The following is a 20,607-nucleotide window of genomic DNA, read 5'->3' on the forward strand; positions in this document are numbered from 1 at the left end:
AATAAATTTAAAAAATAGCCCTGTTAATTCAGAAAGAAAAAAAAAAGGAATGTCTTTCTTCAACTTGCAAAAAAGGTGCTACCTTTTCAAAGAAAAGCCAGAAGCCACAGACAATAAAATAACATCTTTAAATCACTAAAAATGATTCCCAACCTAATATTTTTAAATTGCAAACATACTCTTCAAAAATGAAGATGAAATAAAAAGTTTCCAGAAAAACAAAAGCAGAATGAATGCATTGCCAGGAACTGCATTAAAAGAAAGAATAAAGAATTTCTTTCAGCAGAAGGAATATTATCTTAAAAGGAAATATCAAAATGAAAGAAGCTTATTTGTAAATTTTATCTCAGTAAAGCTGGAGGAAAAAGTTGAGTGGGCAATTAAAAAAATGCAGGAAGCAATATGAAAAAATTGAACAGTTAAATATGTAGATCATTTAAATGAATCTTAACTACACAAAAAAATGAAAGTAGCAATTTGTGGGATTAAAATATATAGAAAATGAAAATACATAAGATTTACATAAAGGTAGGACACAGAAATGTGGAGCTTAAGCATTCTAACGTGCTAACATTATTGAGAAAGTGGTAAAGTAATAATTTGTATTAGAGAGTTAAAACAATCTAAGGATGAATGCTGCTATCACTAGAGTAATCATAAAGGAAGAGTAGATGATAACAAATTAATAGTTAACAAATGTAAATAAGAAAAAATATTTTATTTCAAAAGAAATCAAGAAAGGAGAGAAAAGGGAACATAAAACAGGTTGCTCAAGTAGAAAATAACTAGGGCTGCCTGGGTGGCTCAGTGGGTTAAGTGTCCAACTCTTGATTTTAGCTCAGATCGTAATCTCACGGTTTGTGGGATCCAGCCCCACGTCTGGCTTTGCACTGACAGCACAGAGCCTGCTTGGGATTCTCTCTCTGCTCCTGCCCCACTCACACTCTCTTGGTCTCTCTCAAAAGAAATAAACAAACTTAAAAAAAATAAAATAGGGGTGCCTGGGTGGCTCAGTCGGTTAAGCATCTGACTTCGGCTCAGGTCATGATCTCACTACTCGTGAGTTCAAGCCCCACATTGGGCTCTGTGCTGACAGCTCAGAGACTGGAGCCTGCTTCAGGTACTGTGTCTCCCCCTCTCTCTGCTCCTCCCATGCTCATTCTCTGTCTCTCAAAAATAAATGTTTAAAAAATTAAAAAATAAAATAACTAGATGACAGATATAAATCCAATTATATCAGCAATTATATTAAATGTAAACATATTAAACATTCTAATTAAAAGAGATGTTAAACTGAATTCATTTTTTAAAAAAATGAAATTATATGCTTTTTTTTTTTTAAGTTTATTCATTTTTGAGAGAGAGAGACAGAGTATGAGCAAGGGAGGGGTAGAGAGGGAGACACAGAATCCGAAGTAGGCTCCAGGCTCTGAGCTGTCAACACAGAGCCTGATGCAGGGCTCAAACTCACAAACTGTGAGATCATGACCTGAGCTGAAGTCGGACGCTCAACCGACTGTGCCACCCAGGCACCCTGTAATTATATGCATTTTAAATATAACAGAATTTGAAAGTAAAGTTATAGAAAAAGATATACAGTAAAACTTTGGTTTGAGAGCATAATCTGTTCCAGAAACATGCTTGTATAATCCAAAGCACTTGAATATCAAAGCAAATTTCAAGAGCCATTGGTTCAGTTGTGATTATGTGACATTTGGTGTCACATACTACTCATATTGCAAGACATCACTTATTTATAAGTTAAAATTTATTGGAAATGTTTGTTCATCTTGAGGAACACTCACAGAACAAGTTACTTGCAATCCAAAGTTCTACTGTACAGAGAAATGTTCTATCGGCTAAGTACACTTAAAAAAAAAAATGTTTATTTATTTTTGAGTGAGAGAGAGAGACAGAGTGTGAGTGGAGAAGGGGCAGAAAGAGAGGAAGAATCTGAATCAGGCTCCAGACTCTGAGATGTCAGCACAGAGCCCAATGTGGGGCTTAAACCCTTGAACCAAGAGATCATGACCTGAGCCGAAGTTGGATGCTTAACCAAGTCACCCAGGTGTCTCTGAGACAAGTAGATTTTAAAGCAAGAGTCATTTCTGGAAATAATTCATATTGACAAAACAAGTCATCAGGAAAACAAATCAATTCTAAACTTACATGCATCTACTAACAGCTTTAAAGTACATAAAGCAAAAACTGACTAAGCTAAAAGGAGAAACAGATGAATTCATAATCATAGATGTAGACTTTAATGCACTTCTCTCAGTAGCTGATAGAATAGGTAACAGAAGCAAGAAAGACATGGAATTTCTGAACAATATAATCAGTAAACTTGATAAAACTGACATATATAAAATACTGCATCCAACAACCACAAAATACATTCTTTTAATGTGCACCCAAAATATTTACCAAATTAGACCAAGTTGTGTCTTAATGCAAGTCTTAATAAATTTCAAAAGACTAAAATCATTTATCTATGTTCTGTAACTACAATGGAAACTGGCTAGAAATCAACAATAAAAAGTAATTTGAAAAAACATCCAGCTGATTGGAAATTTGGTATGCTTGTTAATGACCCATGGATAAAAGTATATATCAGAACAGAAAAAAAAAATATTGTGAATTGAGTGATAATAAGGATATGGCATATCAAAAACTGTGCAGTGCAGCTAAAGCTATACTTACAGAAAAACAACCTTAAATGCATATTTTTTAAAAGAAAGTCTGAAAATTAATAATGTAAACTAGCTCAAGAAATAACTAAGAATAGTAATAATCACAGTTTTAATTTGAAAAGAAGCAAAACAGAAAGGCAAGACATGATAAGGAGCAGACTAAATTCAACAGGAAACAAATATACTAAAAAGAAACATCAACATAGCCCAAAAGACAATTCATTTTGTAAAGATGAATAAAACTGATAAATCCCTAAAGCAAAACAAATCAAGAAAAAAATTGAGAAAAGTCAATATTAAAGAAAAGGAGAACATCAGTACATATCCTACAAACATTAAACATGTAACTAGAGCTGTTATCAACAACTATACGCCAATAATTTGATATTTTAGATTAAAGGGACAAACTTTGGAAAACACAAACCCGACACAAGAAAAAATAGAAAACCTGAATATTCCTTTATCTATGAAAGGCCCAGATAACTTCTCATAAACATTTAAAGAAAAAAAATTTACACAAATACTTTTAGAAAATAAAAAATAAATGTACTTATCAGCTCATTTACTGTGACCAGCATAGTATGAATACTAGGACCTCAAGTTATTACAATAAAGAAATATTATAAATTATCTTTATTATTAACGTATGAGGAAAAATCCTTTAAAAAGTTACCAAGTAAAATTTACTGACATATCAAAAGGATGTATCATCAGGAGCAGTTCATTCCACAATTGTAATCATGATTTAACATTCAAATATCAATGCTTAAAATTCATTACATTAATAGAAAAAATATTAAAAATCATTACATTAATAGAAAAAAAAGAAAAAATAACATATTCTTGACAGTGACATAAAAAGCATTTGATAAAATTAAAAAGCCATTCATGAAAACCAGGAGCACAAAGGAACTATTTATTCTGTTAAGGAGAACCTACAAAAACCCAAAAGCAAACATATTAAATAATGGGAACACAGTAAGAATCTCCATTATTATTACTTTTATTCATTAATGAACAAAAAGTAGTCACTATGATAAGATAAGAAAAAAATTAAAGGTGTACAAACTAAAGCAGAGAAGGGGAAACTGTCCCTATTACAATATATATAATATATAATAAAGTTATATTCATAGAAAATGGAAAAAAAAACCTACAGATAAACTATTAAAATTAATAGCAAGGTCACTGGAAACAAGGTTGATATTCAAAAATTAATTGTACTTCTATATACTAGCATCAAGAAGAATATTAAAGTTAAAAACAAGAACATTCAGGGGTGCCTGGGTGGCTCAGTTGGTTGACCGCCCAACTTTGGTTCAGATCATGATCTCACAGTTTGTGAGTGTGAGCCCTGCATCAGGCTCACTGCTATCAGGGTAGAGCCCACTTCGGATCCTCTGTCCCCCCACCTCTGCCCTTCCCCTGTTCACACTCTCTTTCCCAAAAACAAATAAACATTTATAAATAAATAAATAAAACCAATAACATTCAGAATAGCACTAAAGATCAGATAAGTAGGAAAAAATCTAAGACATGCAATAACTACTCAAAAAAGTATAAAACTATGAGAGAATATACATAATATCTAAATAAACAATGATATACCATGTTCATTGACGGAACATTCAATTTTATAAAATGTCAATTTTCCCCAAACTGAACTATATTCTATATAATCCCAATCAAAATTCCAAAACTGAAAGAGAGAGCGTGTGTGTGTATAAACTGATAAGCTGATTCTAAAATTCACTTGGAAATGCAAAGGGGTCAAAAGAGCTAAGATAATGTTCAAGAACAAAAACCTAAATAAAGAAAATGGATACTGACACTATCAAACATCAAGACTTATTACAAAGCTAGTAATTAAGATGATGTGATATTGACAAAACTCATATAATAGAATATTGAGTTCAGAAACAGGCCCATACACATCCAGTCATCTGACTTATGATACAGATAATACTGCAGTGAAGTGGGGAAAGGGTGGTCTTTTCATTAAATGATACAAGGTCAACAGGATTTACACATGAAAAAAATGACCCTTCCCTCACATCATACCCAAAATTCTAAGTAGACTGAAGATCTAAACATGAAAGGAAGGGCGCCTGGGTGGCTCAGTTGGTTAAGCATCTAACTTCATTAAGCTCAGGTCATGATCTCACAGATCGTGAGTTCGAGTCCCGCATTGGGTGAGCTGAAGCCCTGCCTCGGGTGAGTGTGAGGTCTGCTTCTTTCTCTTTTTCTCTCTCTGCTCCTTGAAGGATTCTCTCTCTCTCCTTCTCTCTTTGCCCTTGCTCCCTTGTGTCTGCTCTCTCTCAAAAAATTTAAAAAGAAAAATTAAAGGGAAGTTAATAAAGCTTGCTATTTACTTATTTATTTTCTTCCCATTATAATTAAGCTTTTAAAAGAAAACATAAGGGAATGTCTCATGACCTTCCAATTGGTAACGATTTTCTTGAAAGGCCACAGAAAGTAGTAACCATGAGGGGCAAAACAGAGACATATAAAGCAGATTCTTATAAATAACTTCTGTTCATCTAAAGACACCATTAAGAGAATGACAAGGCAAGCCAGAGTAAAAGATATTTGTAATTTACACACAATGTATAGAAACTGCAAATCTTAAAAAAGAAAGAAAGAAAGAAAGAAAGAAAGAAAGAAAGAAAGAAAGAAAAAGACAATCTAACAGAAAATAAACATATAAACAGGTGCTTAACTTCATTGTTTATCAAGGAAATGAATGATTAATTATTATGGCTCAGTATGGCTAAACTGAAAAAGACGGTAACAAGTGTTGATGGAGATACAGAACAGGAATTCTTATACATTATTAGGAATGTAAATTGGTATAACCCCTTTAGAAAACTGTTTGGCAGGTTCTCCTAAAGCCAAATATATGTAAAACCCAGTAATTCTACTCCTAGGTATATACCCAACAGAAATCTGTATGTGCATCCGTCAAAAGGCTTATATATGACAGCGCTGTTTGTAACAAACAGGCCAAAACAAAAACAAAGTAAATGCTCATCATCTTAAGGATGAATAAATGATGGGATAATCATCCAACATTACACAGCAGTGAGAATGCCTGATCTACAAGTACATACAACAATACAGATGAATCTCACAAACATAATGCTCAACAAAATAAGCCAGAGATAAAAATACATGTTTTATGATTTCACTATAAGAAGTTTCAAATGAGCCAAAATTGTTCAATCTGTGATGTTAGAAGTCAGGATAATGTTCATACTTGGGTGGGTGGTGAGTAGTGACTAGAATGGATCACAGAGCAGGCGTCTGAAGTACTGGCTATGTTCTGTTTCTTGGTCTGGATACTAATTATACAACAGTGTTTACTTATGAAAATTCACCACGGCTCTAAAATTTTCTAATATTTCTAATATCTATATTATACTCCAATTTCTACTAAAAAATGAAATTTTTTATAGCGCAAGAGGACACTTAATTGGAAAATGTGTGCATAATGACAGCCAAGATATTCTTAAAAAACAAAAAACTAAGTAAAGGAACTACAGGACAGTAAAATGTATCTATTTTATTTTTTTTTTAATTTTTTTTTTTTAACGTTTATTTATTTTTGAGACAGAGAGAGACAGAGCATGAACGGGGAAGGGGCAGAGAGAGAGGGAGACACAGAATCTGAAGCAGGCTCCAGGCTCTGAGCCATCAGCCCAGAGCCCGACACGGGGCTCGAACTCACGGACCGCGAGATCATGACCTGAGCTGAAGTCGGACGCTTAACCGACTGAGCCACCCAGGCGCCCCAAAATGTATCTATTTTAAAACTACAGCAATTAGGGGTGCCTGAGTGGCTCAGCTGGTTATGGGACCGACTCCTGATTTTAGTCCAGGTCATGATCTTGTGGTTCATGAGTTTGAGCCCCATGTTGGGCTCCTCTGCTATCAGTGTGAAGCCTGCTTGGGATTCATATTCTCTCTCTCTCTCTCTCTCTCTCTCTCTCTCTTCCCTTCCATTGCCCCTCCCCCACCCTCAAAAAATAAACATAAAGAATAGAGAGTGACACAGTAGATACAGAATTTACTATTTTTTACTATGTTACAGATAGCATTTCAATATGTAAGTGCATTTACTTGTGCATTTAAATAAAAGCATTAAACCTGTAAATGACATAACAAAGAATTCTGTCTCTAACAGACAAGAGAATTTTAATCAATGCCATCAATTCATTAAGTCATTTTATCTCTCTGGACTTCAGAAATTGTCTTTAAAATGACAGGTTTGAAATAAGCTGTTTACTATGATTTATAATCAAATTAATCAAGAAGTGGTAAATTTTGGTTAGGAAATAGCAATGATGAAAGTTAATTTTAAAGCTTGGAGCAGTATTCAAGATAATAAAGATAGAAATAGTTACCAGATTTACCCAGCATAAAACGAGGCCAGTGGGGACTTAAGGAAAAAGAAAGAAAAGAACTAACGAGTAGCAGATACTACAGATGCACATAGTTACTGAATTTATGGGTAAGCTTCCTTGGAGCCCTGGAGATAAAACCTGTACCAAGAAACTACAGATCATATCATTCCTACCTTACTAGGCAACTACAGGTTGATGAAACTCAAAATATTGTACAACATACACAAACACAATGTGCTACATAAAAATCTAAACACTCTGGGGGTGCCTGGGTGGCTCTGTTGGTTAAACGTCCGACTTTAGCTCAGGTCATGATCTCCCGGTTTGTGAGCTTGAGCCCCGTGTCAGGCTCTGTGCTGACAGCTCAGAGCCTGGAGTCTGCTTCTGACCTTGTGTCTTCTCCTCTCTCTGCCCCTCCCATGCTCATGCTCTGTCTCTCTCTGTCTCTCAATGATAAATACGTTAAAAAATGATAAACATTAAAAAAAATTAAAAAAAAAAATCTAAACACTCTGAACCAGTATAATTCAAACCCATGTAACTAAAGGTTCACCTTTGGCTCTTTCTTCTCTACAGTCTATGGGAAAGCTGAATATTATTTCAAAGTTTAAAACTGAACTCTATTAGATTATGCTTCCAATTTCTTTCACTGGTACAATGTTAACAAGTATTTCATTATTTATTTTTAAATGTTTTTCTATGTTTCAAGGAAGAAGACCCAAATAAAAACTGTTCAAAGTTTTATCTAGGTAGAGGTGTGCAAGTATTTAACCAAGTTTGAAGCAATTACCTTGCAAATGGAAGTCGCATCAACTTGTACTGTTTACTAGTCCGTTTCTTCTTGCTACTTGGCAGTAGAAAGGGACTCTGGTGAAACTATTTTTGAAATAAAGAATAAAGAAAAGGAAAAGGAAAAAAATTTCTAATCTCATTAAATGTTTGTTATTGAAGCACCAAATTATACAAGTATACCAATAGCAATAGAACAATTCTTGCATTAGCCTTTGATAGCTGAATGAGAATAATGTGATAAGATTAAACATAGTTCATCCTTTATCATGCCATCCAAAGATAATCATTACTACGATTTTGGTACATAAACTCCCAAATAAATTGTCTTCTGTGCATATGAATAAATATACCTGTGTATACCTATATAATATCTTGACATAAATATGCAATATGCTCATGCCACATATGCATTGTGTAACATATGACTGCACTTTATAATCCATATTTCTTAATGGTCTTTTACATTTAAAGTCTGGGTGATTTTAATATATCTTTTAAATTTTTGCTTATCTATAGTATTTTCTAAATTTTCTCAGACATTTTTTGAACATGTTTTATTTATTTAATAAAGATCATAAAATTAAGCAACACACAACTATGTTTTATTATGGTGCTAACCTGTAATAGAAACAAGGGTATAACCAAATCAACAAACTAACTTTGATATTCACATGGAAATGCAAAGAACCCGGAATAGCTAAAACAACTTTGAAAAAGAAGCAGTTGGAGGGCTATAATTGACATAGTATAGTATTAGCATAAAGACAGACAAAAAGATCAGTGAAATATAAGAGTCCAGAAATAGACCCACACATATTTGGTCAATTAATTTTTGAAAAAGGTACAAAAGCCAAATGAGGAGCCTAGACTTCCATACTCACCAGGCTATCACAAGGCAACTGTCCTCCAAACTGTACTGTCAGAAAAGGCCAAGAAGAGAGGTGGGACATCCCAGGGGTAATGAGGATACCCCCTGTACCAGCAATGTCAGTGGAGAACACATGGGGACTCTGGACTTCCATTCTTACTTGCTAATAACAAGGAGCCCTTTTCCTCTACTCTAGGGTGGGGATAGAAGAGGTCTAGTAGAACCATTCTTTTCACCACTCTTCAATAATAACAACCTCCCCCTTTATGATTCCCCCAGTCCTGCTGTCAGTGGAGGCCATGAAGTCATGAGGCACCCTACTCTGTCCCAGCCAGGGTGGTGTTAGCCTGAAGTCCTAGCTCCATCCATCAGTGAGGAGACACCCTCTCCACCAGGGTGACAACAGAAACTGAGTGGGGAACCTAAACTTTGACCCCTCCAACTTGGCAGTAGGTGGCACATCCCTTTATCACTGGCATTATGATACTATCAAATGGTGCCTGTCAAAACAGAATGTTTAAATAAGATCTGGAGTTTCTTAATACAATACCCAAATGGCCAAGATGTTTTTTTTTTTTTCTTGAGAGAGTATGAGCAGAGGAGGGGCAGAGAAGGAGAGAGAGAGAATCCTAAGCAGGTCCTACACTGTCAGCGTGGAGCCTGATAAAGAGCTGGAACCCATGATCCCGTGAGACCATGACCTGAGCCAAAACCAAGAGTCAGATGCTTACCCGACTGAGCCATCTAGGCACCTCCCAAGATAATTTAATATAAAATAACTCATTGCACCAAGAATTAGGAAAAGGCCTAAATTTGAAAATTATAAATTTGAAAATGAAAAGACAATCAACAGACAGCAACAACAAGATAATAATACAGCACCAACATTAAGATGCTGGAATTACCTAACAAGGATTTTAAAGCAACCATCATAAAAATGTTTCAATAAACAATGACAAACATGCTTAAAACAAATGAAAAAAATAGAAAATCTTGCAAAGAAACAGAAAATCTCAGCAAATAAAAAGAAGATATAAAAAAGAAACAAAAATACAATAACCAAAATAAAATAAGTTAAAAACTCAATGGACTCAAAAACAGAGGGGGAAAAATCTGTGAACTTGAACAGAAAGCAACAGAAAGCATCCAATGTGAGCAAGAGAGAAGCAACTGAAAATAATTAAGAGGTTCAGGGATTTATGGGACTATAACAAAAGATATAACACTCATGTCACTGAAGTCCCAAAAGGAGATAAAGACGGCAGACGTGAAAAAGTTTGAGAGAGATAACGGCTGAAAATGTCCCAAACTTGGCAAAAGTAATCAAACCACATATTTAAGCCGAGTGAACCCTCAAAATGCTACAACTTTAAGAAATCCATGCAAGGATACATCATAGTCATATTTCTCAAAACTAAAGATAAAAATCTTCAGAGTACTGTGAAAAAATGGCACCTTCCTACAGAGTTATTAAAGAATGAAAAAAAAAAAATAAGCATCTGACTCAGGTAAAGAAGTAACAATAAAATAAACCACAGGAAAGGGGAAGAAAGGACTTACTACTCAAGATAAAAGCAAAAATTAGTAAGTTTGAAACAACAAAATAAAATTAAAGGTTGAAAATTAAACCCCAAAGATTACTATTTTAAAAAAGAAAAAAATAAATAAATAAATGAAAAAAACCACAAGCACCTAAACTAGTAGGGGGAAAAAAAAAAGGAAAAGCCCAAAATACACAAAATTAGTCAACTGGGAAAATATAACACAGACAAAATTAAAAAATAACAGACTACTTTGGTCAACTCTGTGCAAATCAATTTGAAAACATGTCTGAGATAATAATTCTAAGGAAATATAACTGAATAAAACCAACCACAAAAGAAAGAAATTTTCCCAAGCAAACTAATATCCATAGAAGAAATAAAGTTAACAAAGTGTGACCATTCCTACCAAGAAAGACCCAGGTCTAGATGGTTCCACAGAATTCTATGAAGCATTTAAAGAAAAAATAATTCTAATACTGTACCATCTTTCCAGATCATAGGAAAAGGAAAACATCCAAATTCCAGTTCATATATATTTTTATCAATGCCTGAAGACTGTATAAAAAGAAAATCTCACTTGTGAATTAACAATAAAAAAATTCCTAAACAAAGCACTGGCAAAAAGAATTTAGCAGCACATTGTAAGAATAATAAATCATTTCTGAAATTTATTCTAGAATTACAAAATTAGGAAAGCTACTAAAATAAATTATCATAATACACCTAAAAAGAGAGACCATATGATTATCATCATAGATGCTAAAAAAAGTATTTTACATTGTTTATCATTTTTTTATTTAAAAAGCTAAATGGGGGCACCAGGATGGCTCAGTCAATTAAGCAACCGACTCCTGATTTCAGCTCAGGTCATGATCTCAACAGTTCGTGAAATCGAGAGCTGCCTCAGGCTCCACACAAACAGCACAGAGCCTGCTTGGTATTCTCTCTCTCTGTCTCTCCCTCTCTCCCTCTCTCTCTCTCTCTCTCTCTCTCTCTCTTCTCTGCTTGCATGCATGCACTCTCTCTCAAAATAAATAAACAAACTTAAAATAAAAAGCTAAATAACATATAAGATAAATATGTACATTACCCTTAAAAAAAGGGATCGTTTTTAAAAAAAATATATTTTACTTTTTAATTTTTTTAAATGTTTATTTATTTTGAGAGAGACAGCATGATTGGGGGAAGGGCAGAGAGAGAGGGAGAGAGAGGATCCATGTGCTGTCAGCACAGAGCCTGTCATGGGCTCAATCCCAAAAACCAAGAGATCGTGACCTGAGCTGAAATTAAGTGTCAGCAGCTTAACTGACTGAGCCACCCAGAGCCACAAAAACAGGATCATTCTCAATGAGGAAACACTATCCAACATTTTATTAAAATTTATTGCTTTCTATTATGTTCTAGACATTGTTGTTATATAGACAGAAATTCTATACTCAAGAATCTTATGTTCTGGTAAGATGAGTAATAAAATTAATGAGTAAAATTATGTCATGTAGTGTTAAGTTCTAAAGAGAAAAATTAAAGCAGAGAAGCAGAGTATAAAATGTAGGGGCAGGGATGGGGAAGGATTCAAATTTATATAAGGTTGCCAGGGAAGGCTTGACTGAAGTCACTCTTGAGTCAAGATTTGCAGGAAGTAGGGAGTAGGCCATATGAAAGAAGAGCAAGACCAAGGGCCCAGAGGTGGCAGCTTGCCTGTGTTTGAAGAGTGGGAGGAGGCCTGCAGATTGAAGATGTTAAAGAGCGGAAGGAGGAGAGTAGTCAATGAGGTGAGAGAAAGAACACAAGTTTCAGTATTCAGACAATAATAGGCAATAGATCACATGGGAAGCCACTGGAGAGCTTTCAGCAGAGACTTCTGTTTTAACAGTATTAATCTGGCTGCTACGCTGGGAAGAGAATATAGAGGCAAGGCAGAAGCAAGAAGCCCACGTTGGGATGCCACTCCAAGAACTTGGGTAAGAGAAAATGGGGGCTTGGATGGGTGGTGAAAGTGAGGGTTGTGAGAAGTGGTTAAGACTCTGGACTGAGCTTTAAGCAGCACTAAAACCATTTGCTAAGGGATCAGGTACAGGATGTGAGGAAAAAACAGGAAAACAGAATTGCAGTTACCTGAAATGAAGACCCCCAAAAGGAACTGGTTTGGTGGCAAGTGCAAAATTTAAGATACCTCTTAGACATCCAAATAGAAATGCGAAATAAGTAGTGGACTAGGTATTGTCTGGAGTTCAGAGGAGACGGGGAAGCTGCAGATGCAAATTTGGGAGTCATCAGCATTTAACAATAATCAGATCCATGAGAATGGATGAATCATTTAGGGAACAAATGTAGATAGAAGAAAGAAGTCCAAGAACTGAGTTCTGGGGCACCCAAAATTTAGCAGTCAGGAAAATAAAGAGGAAACAGCAAACAGACTAAAAATGAATAATCAGAAAGGTAGGAAGAAACATAGGAGAATATAGTGTTGTAAAAGTCACATGAAGGTCAACGTAAGGACCAAGAACTATCAAGAGGTTTTGGTAACATGGAGGTCAATTTCCAGAAAAGCACTTTTAGTGGAGTGGTGATGAAACTCCAATTGTTGTGGGTTCAAGAGAAACTGGAGACAGTGTGAACAATTCTCTCAGAGTTTTGCTATAAAGGAGAAAAATGAGAAAGTAGCTGGGGGTGGGGAGTTATTTGGAGTAAGAGGTTTCATTTTGTTTTGTTTTATTTTTTAAAGACGGGAGATAACATTTTTGCTTCCTGATAGGAATAATCCAGGAGAGAGGGAAAAAATTAATAATGCAAGAGGAAAGGGCATTCTACACTAATGTGAAGCCAAGCAAAAGACAACCCAAGTATCCAACATAGTGTTGGATAGTGTTAAATAGATTAGAGGTCCACTCTGGATCTATCCTAAATAGCACTGGAAAAGAATGAGGAAGCATTTCTTGTAATCATATGGCAAGATCTTCAAGATAGGTCACATTAAAAAAAAAGTAAGGCATAGGACAAGGCATTAGGGATAGTATATTATCTTTTGTGTAAGAAAGAAAATTAAGAAAATATTTATATGTTTTGTTTTAATATAAAGAAACAAAGCAGTTACATGTAGGTAGTGTGGGGAGATGAAAGGAGGAAGAATAAAGTGGCTGAAAGCAGAACAGAAGCTTATATGAGATTTCATTCTATATACTTCATTATATTGTTCTGATATTAGAACATCTATAGTCCCCATCATTCTCTTCCCCAAATAAAAAGGAACTACAAAACTCAAAACTTGATATGCAAAAGTTAGTCTGTTAAATAGCAAGTCTAAGAAAGTAGATCCCAAAGTTATATGCTGTCCCTTCATCATCCAGCTCCTCCATTTACTGTTTTTACCTTCTTCTAAATCCAGATGCTGATCTCAGCCTTGAGTTCTCCAAAGAGAGCCACACAAAAAGCATCGGGAATAAAGTTGACTTTACTAAATATTTTTTAAAGAACTAGTGGAAGGAAGGAGCTTTGTATCACATAATTCACAAGTAGTTGAGCAATGCTTTTAGGGCTATCTGTTCTCCAAAGTTCCTCCAGATCTTGCTAATTAATTAGCTTCTTTCCCTTACTCTCTAAGTCAATTCCTGTACTAACTTTAGACTCCCCACTGCTATATCTGATTCTGATCTTAGTAATTTATTCAAGGCAACTTGATTCAGCCCTGCAAGCTGATCAGCAAAACAGAGCCCCCTCCCTGACTCTGCCTACCCACCCACCCACCCAGTGAAAAGCAAGCATCTCTTCTCCTTAGAGGATACTAAATGTATAAGGTATACCTCTGTTCACTGGTTGTACTAGGTATCAAATTTATAATGCTAAGAGCTACATCTCCTGTGAACATTATTTCACTGGGACATGTACGCAAATCTTTTCTGTATCCAAATGTGGATGAAGTTAGGAGATAAAAGTACACATTCTTTGGCTAGCTTTTATAAAGCTTCTGACAAAGGAGCTAACCACTGATCACAAAAGTTGAAAGAGTTCCTATTTTCTTACCAGAAAGACTATGTATTTAAAAGCCTTATAAATGACTAAAAATAAGTTTTTAAAAGGAGAGATTTGCAGAAAATTAGAAAACACAGGAAGATGCACACACAATAATAAAAAAGTAATGACAGCTAACATTTATTGCATTCTTCCTATTGTGAGGACACATGCTAGCCACATTTAACTCTCACACTAATTCTTCATAGATGTACTACCATTAGCCACACTAGGCACAAGAGGACAACTAAGATTCAGAATTAAATGCCAAAGTCACAGGACCAGGAAGTTAACAGAGCTGGGAGCTAAATATAGGCAATTCCATTTATTTTATTTATTTATTTATTTAATTTTAACGTTTATTTATTTTTGAGAGAGACAGAGACAGAATGCAAGTGGGTTAGGGACAGAGAGAGAGGGAGACACAGAATCCGAAGCAGGCTCCAAGCCATCAGCACAGAGCCCAATGTGGGGCCCGAACCCACAGAGCTGCGAGATCGTGACCTGAGCCGAAGTCAGACACTCAACCGACTGAGCCACCCAGGCGCCCCGGCAATTCCATTTAAAAGCTGCCCTATAAAGCACTAAACTCCATTACTATCAAGAAATTTACCTACAATTGGGACTTCACTAACCTTTCTTCAGTTTATTTATTATGTATATTTTGCCTTCTCATTAGATACTACTTTACAACAATTATGTTTCCTATTTAGATAATTGAGTTAACTTCACTAATATTTGGCTTTCCTCCCTTCCTAATTTTACTACTGATTATATTTTCGTGATAGATTACAAGAGGTATTTAACTATCAATATTAATGCTTTATCTGCTATATGTTTAATTTTCCCAGTCTGCCATTGGCTTTTTATTTTTATGATTTTTAGCCTTCTAAGAATGTTCTTTGAGAAAATCCACCAATAGTTTCCTTTATGCCTTCTACTTGCTTTGTTTCTAGGTATAGAAAGGCCTCTCCTATTTAAAATGAATATATTTGTATTTCTTATTTTATATGATTTCCTTTTTTACATTTAAATCCATCTAGAATTTATTTTAGAGAATGGTATATAGTAGGATCTGCCTCTATTTTTTCCCCCAAAATAGTTGTTCAATTGTACCCATCTTTTTTTTTTTAATAACACAAATCCTTTTCTAATTTGAAATACTACTTTTCTATCAATGTCTTTTTTAGCTGTGTTTTAGTTGTTCAGGGGCCATTATGTTCCACTGAGCTGTCTAATCCTGTGTTACTTCTAATCAATACCTAATTTTTATGTAAAAATTTCAATAAACCAATTATGCCATATGATAATGTGCTGTTAGCCAGTTAAAATTGGTGTTATCATTTCTTTGCACAAAGTTTAAGTTAGTTTAATGCTACTTAATCTTAATTATCCTTAGTAATGCTTAAAAAATTACACTACTTACATATAAACTCTACTTACCTCAGAAAGAGTGCTCATTTCAATTGCAGTTATCAAGTTATTGTTCATGAGTGCTTCTATTTCTATAAGTTTCTTATTCTGTGTTAAAATAAAGACACTTTTAATCAATTAAGATTTGGAGTTTATTATACCATACATGTATGGATGTCATCAGTTGAGAAGACTTAGAAAATAACTGAGATCACACTGAAATAAAAAGGTACTGCATGCTATAGTTCAAACACACACACACACACACACACACACACACACACACACACACACACCCCTTGAATGCTTCTGAGTTCTCAATAATAAATTTTCCTACGAACATTTCTCTTTCTTCTCACAGTGATAATACATCCTACAGCAAGTTAACATAGTTTATCAAGGAATTGAACACTCATGAATAGTAGATCAATTTTTCCATTTTAAATTAACTTCTGCTCATTTTGGTGTTAGATCTATAAATTGCAGCCTAGCTAACCATTGGCTCTTACTGACCTGTCCGTGGACAGAGTTGGAAATTGGAAGGGAAAACAACGACTACAATCTTCATTCTATTTGGTGTGTAGCCAGTGAAATGCTGGGATTAAAGAGAATACAAACACTCTGGGAACTCCCCTCTTTTCATTGGAGGAATTATGCCCATTGTTGTAATGCACCAAGTTTTGCTAATGATAAACAACCAAATAATGATCAAGGTATTATACTGGTTTGCAGGGCTGTAAGTGACATTTAGAATGTAGAGTTAAAGACACCTATTTTATTACCCATTAAGTTTGTCCACTAACATGGCATATTCTTTCAATAATTTTTTACAATAATTAGATATTTGAAAAACACTTTTAGAGCTTCTTTAATAACACAGTTAAGATTTTAGTTATAATTTAGAATTCAAACACAATATAATATTCATACCAAATTATTTAGTTTTAGGCGAAGAAATGCATTCTCAAAATTCAGTTTCTCCACTTCTTTTTGCAATAGCGTTTTTTCAGTTGTAACCCTTCGAGAATTCTCTTTTTCTCTACTAAGAGCTTGAGCTAATGCCCTGTTGTTGTGCTTTAAAGAAATTTTGAAAATGGAAGAATTATCTGTAAAAAAAATTTTTAAGTTAATATTGAACTTATACCTTGTTTTCATATCCTTATAAAACTATTTTAAGCAACATATATTTCACTTATAAGTCTTAACTAAAGGCTGGAAAACAACAGAATGACAATATTAAAAAAAAATGTATACAGACCAGAAATAAAAGCCAGACAGAAGATGAAGAACAAACGAACTGTAAGGAATGCAGAATGTTGTAAATAGAGTTAGGGATAAAGGATGTCTAGGACAGATGCAGGATCCTAGGTAATTAGACCAGTCATAAAAACTAAATCTTGATACTTGCTGCCCTACCTTCCCTCCTACTTTGACTAGGAGGTAGAATGGAGAAGCTGATTCCAAAGCTCTAACTGGAGATATCCCATAGGTATTAGGGTAGCCATTAAAATCTTAAAGTCAGTTTCTGTGGCTCCAGAATGGAACACATCAGTTAATGCTTCCAAAGCCCATTTTTCAAAATTTTGAGTGAAAGGGACCATAATGAGTGTAAAGTTGGACAGACCATCTAAACCCTGTGGGATTTTCTATTGCTACCCTAAATATCCAATTCTTATTTCTTGGCATTTACTGCAATCTAAACTCGATGCCTTCTCTTTACAAGCACTATGTAAATATAATTTAAATCAGAAATGCTTCTGTGTTGTTAGAGAAATTTAATCGTGAATTCCTTGGTAAAGCTCACCTTAAATATAGTGTGTTCCCTTAGTACACATAAACCATACTTACATTTTCATAATTTAGATTTAAATGCTACTATTCAACAACATATCCCACTGAATGGAAGTTTAGTATCTATAAAATAAGTTTATAAAAGTAATAACATATTTTAAATATTCAAGCATTGTTTGGGCATCAAAAAAAGGGTCCAAAAAAGTACTTTATCTTTTGCATAAAGAAAGTAGTTTCACACAGCCACCTTTGACACAGAAAACAGACTAGAACGAAAACAGACTAGAACCAGTTTAAGACTTCCAGAGCTAAAGGATAATATTTTCCTGTCGCACTCCTCAAACTCTGGATGTTCCTTCATAATAGTGAGTGTGCAATGGTCCTGCCAAAGAGAATAGCAAACAGCCACTACACAAGGTGGTCTAATATACCACATGATTCTAGAGACCTGGGTAGGAGCAACATTAAGATTTAAAGATACTCAGGAGGTTCAGCTATTTCAGAGGGCACACACAATTACCCTTCAAACATGTTATATCTACAGGAAACCTTCTCTACTCCTGCTGAGATGGATAGGAAACACTGAGATAAGTTTCAGAAGTAATGGAAATTTATATTGGCAGTTTTTCCCACTTTTTTTTTTTTTTTTTTTCCCCTTCTGACCTCTTAGTTCCAGAATCCATGAAACCTATCTCCAAAATGTTCAATACCATCATGAGCTTTGGCTATATAAAATCACCCATGACAACACTCTACCTGGGCCAATCATTCTAGATTACCCATCATCCAATTGCTACAGCATACTAGAACAATCTGTCACTTGTTTTTTAGCTCTTTTCCTGAAATGTCACATTGGTATTTTCTTTGCAGTGTAGGAGGTAGCTGCCTTAGGCTACCCCGGCCTCACTGCTGAAAATTCTGCTGTCACCACTGAGGGTAAATCATCATATCCGTTAAACTAATAAGAGTTGAAGGAGACAGAAAGGATTGAATGCACAAAAACTATCGCTTAACAAAAATTGTCATTTTAGTCATTTTCTATACTTGATAAAATGAAGTGCCAAATACTGTATCAATTCTCCAAGGGAAATAAAAATGTGAGCATACTTTAAAACCAATAGCACTTACTTAGTATTTTTGTTTTGATTTTTGAAGCAAGAGAAACATTCAACTTCCCAGTCTTTGAAATTCTGTCTTTCACATGTCTCTTAATTCCTGAGGTAAAAAGTGAGCTAGTTTCCATCACTGGGTTCTCCATCACTGAAGTAAAAACAAGAAAGAAAGAAATCAGAGCAATGATTAATAAAAGAAAAAAGGGTATCTGATACATTCCAGAAGGTAATAATCATGACTTATATGGTATAATTTGTTTGTGTGTAAGTATTTACAGGGGTGCCTGGGTGGCTCAGTCAGTTAAGCATCCAACTTTGTTTCAGGTCTGATCTCACTCTTTGTGACTTTGAGCCCCGTATCGGGCTCTGTGCTAACAGCTCAGAGCCTGGAGCCTGCTTTGGATTCTGTGTCTCCCTCTCTCTCTGACCTTCTCCCACTCCCACTCTGTGTGTCTCTCTCTCAAAAATAAATAAACATTAAAAAAAAAAAAGAATTTACAAAACGCTTTGTATAAAATCTGAAAGTATGCAAGTAGCCAGGAGTGGTTTAAAGTGGTATCCAAAAAAGGTAAATGACTATTTTTTCATTCAAATCTATATTATTACGTCTACATACCAGGAGCTAGGTTAGGCACAGCAGACAGAAAACAGGATACGGTTGTATAGGCATGTCAGTCATGGAATGTAGAGTCCACCGTAGGTACAGATCCTATTTTGACAATGTAAGAAGTGTAACCTTAGAGAATGCACAGAACAGATATACCTAATCTTATGGGAGAGGAGGCATGCTAGCTAGTTTGGAGGACTAGGCAGGATATCTTGAGTGTGTCTATTTGTCCATTACAGTTATGGTCTATTAGACCTTAAAGTCTAAAAGTAGAAAGAAGAAGATAATCACATTATACTATGACAAGAATAAATGATATAATATACAATGCATAAAAGTAATTAACTCTGCCTGGGCAGAGGAAAATGATCAGAAAAGGTTTTACTGAGAAGGGACAGTTGACGTTGAGCTATGTACTTAGACAAGACTAACCTTTCAAAGCTCCCATTCCCTCCCCAAGCTTCTTTGTCTCTATCTTCAGAGATCAAGAAGAAACCCCATTACCTGCACTTGCCTAACTTCCAATACTCAACCTTTCCACCACTACCTGACTTAAATCCACAGGACTAATCTCACTATGCTCTTTATGTCAATCACAGAATCTCTGGACTCCCAGGTCACTGTCATCTCCCTATCTCCCTCATCCTAATCCTCCTGTAGCTCTGTGGTAGGCTAAAAAATGGTCTCCCAAAGATATCGGGTCTTAATCCTTACATTCTAAGCCTTATGTGGAAAAAGGGTTTTTATAGACGTGATTAAGTTGAGGATCTTGTGATAGGGAGGTTATTCTGGATTATACCTAGTTAGGCCTCCAAATGGCCTCATTGGTGTCCATACAGGAGAGAGGAAGAGATTGAGTGATCCGGCCAGAAGCCAAGGATTGCTGGCAGCCACCAGAAGCTGAAACAGGCAAGGAACAGATTCTCCCCTGGAGCCTCCGGGGGACTACAGCCCTGCAAACACCAGAATTTCAGCTCAGCAACACTGAGTTTGGACTTTTGGCCTCCAGAACTGTGAGAAAACAAATTTCTGCTGTTTAAAGTCACCTGGTTTGTGGTCATTTGTTACAACAGCCACAGAAAATGAAGAGTCTTCATATCTCACCCCTGCCCTACCTTGTGAAGGTCTCTGGAACTCACAATCCATCACTATCAAAACCTCTAACTTCAGTCCCTCCTCTAAATGGTCCCTTCATCTTCTTGAACCAGCTGCTCCCAGGAAGATGCAGATTCCCCTCCCTGTCAGGAGGTGGCCATTTTCTCCCTTTCACCTCCTAAAGGATGCACTACATTCATGCTTGCAGACCATTTGTTCTCTCTCCTCCCTAAAAATCCCCAGCCTTGAATATAATGTCATCAGACTCTATAACCCTTTACATC

At 35.3% G+C, this 20,607-nt stretch overlaps 1 protein-coding gene across 5 annotated transcripts in view; it reads right to left on the minus strand.

The window, feature by feature from the left end:
* The window catches only part of SGO2 (shugoshin 2), a 46,649-nt gene that overhangs the window by 20,376 nt on the left and 5,666 nt on the right, over positions 1 to 20,607 (minus strand). For 2 of the 5 annotated variants that reach the window (XM_049615907.1, XM_049615909.1), the window contains exons 2-6: positions 19,238 to 19,330; positions 18,638 to 18,769; positions 16,649 to 16,824; positions 15,749 to 15,826; positions 7,884 to 7,969 (exon numbers count right to left, since the gene is read on the minus strand). In XM_049615907.1, coding sequence (XP_049471864.1) covers positions 7,884 to 7,969; positions 15,749 to 15,826; positions 16,649 to 16,824; positions 18,638 to 18,767 — 470 coding nt within the window. In that variant the 5' untranslated portion in view covers positions 18,768 to 18,769; positions 19,238 to 19,330. Of the gene's footprint in view, positions 1 to 7,883; positions 7,970 to 15,748; positions 15,827 to 16,648; positions 16,825 to 18,637; positions 18,770 to 19,237; positions 19,331 to 20,027; positions 20,178 to 20,607 lie in introns of those variants that run through there. The other 3 variants (XM_049615908.1, XM_049615910.1, XM_049615906.1) reach the window with 2 other exon arrangements.

This window comes from Panthera uncia, assembly GCF_023721935.1.
Source record: "Panthera uncia isolate 11264 chromosome C1 unlocalized genomic scaffold, Puncia_PCG_1.0 HiC_scaffold_3, whole genome shotgun sequence".
Taxonomy (NCBI): domain Eukaryota; kingdom Metazoa; phylum Chordata; class Mammalia; order Carnivora; family Felidae; genus Panthera; species Panthera uncia.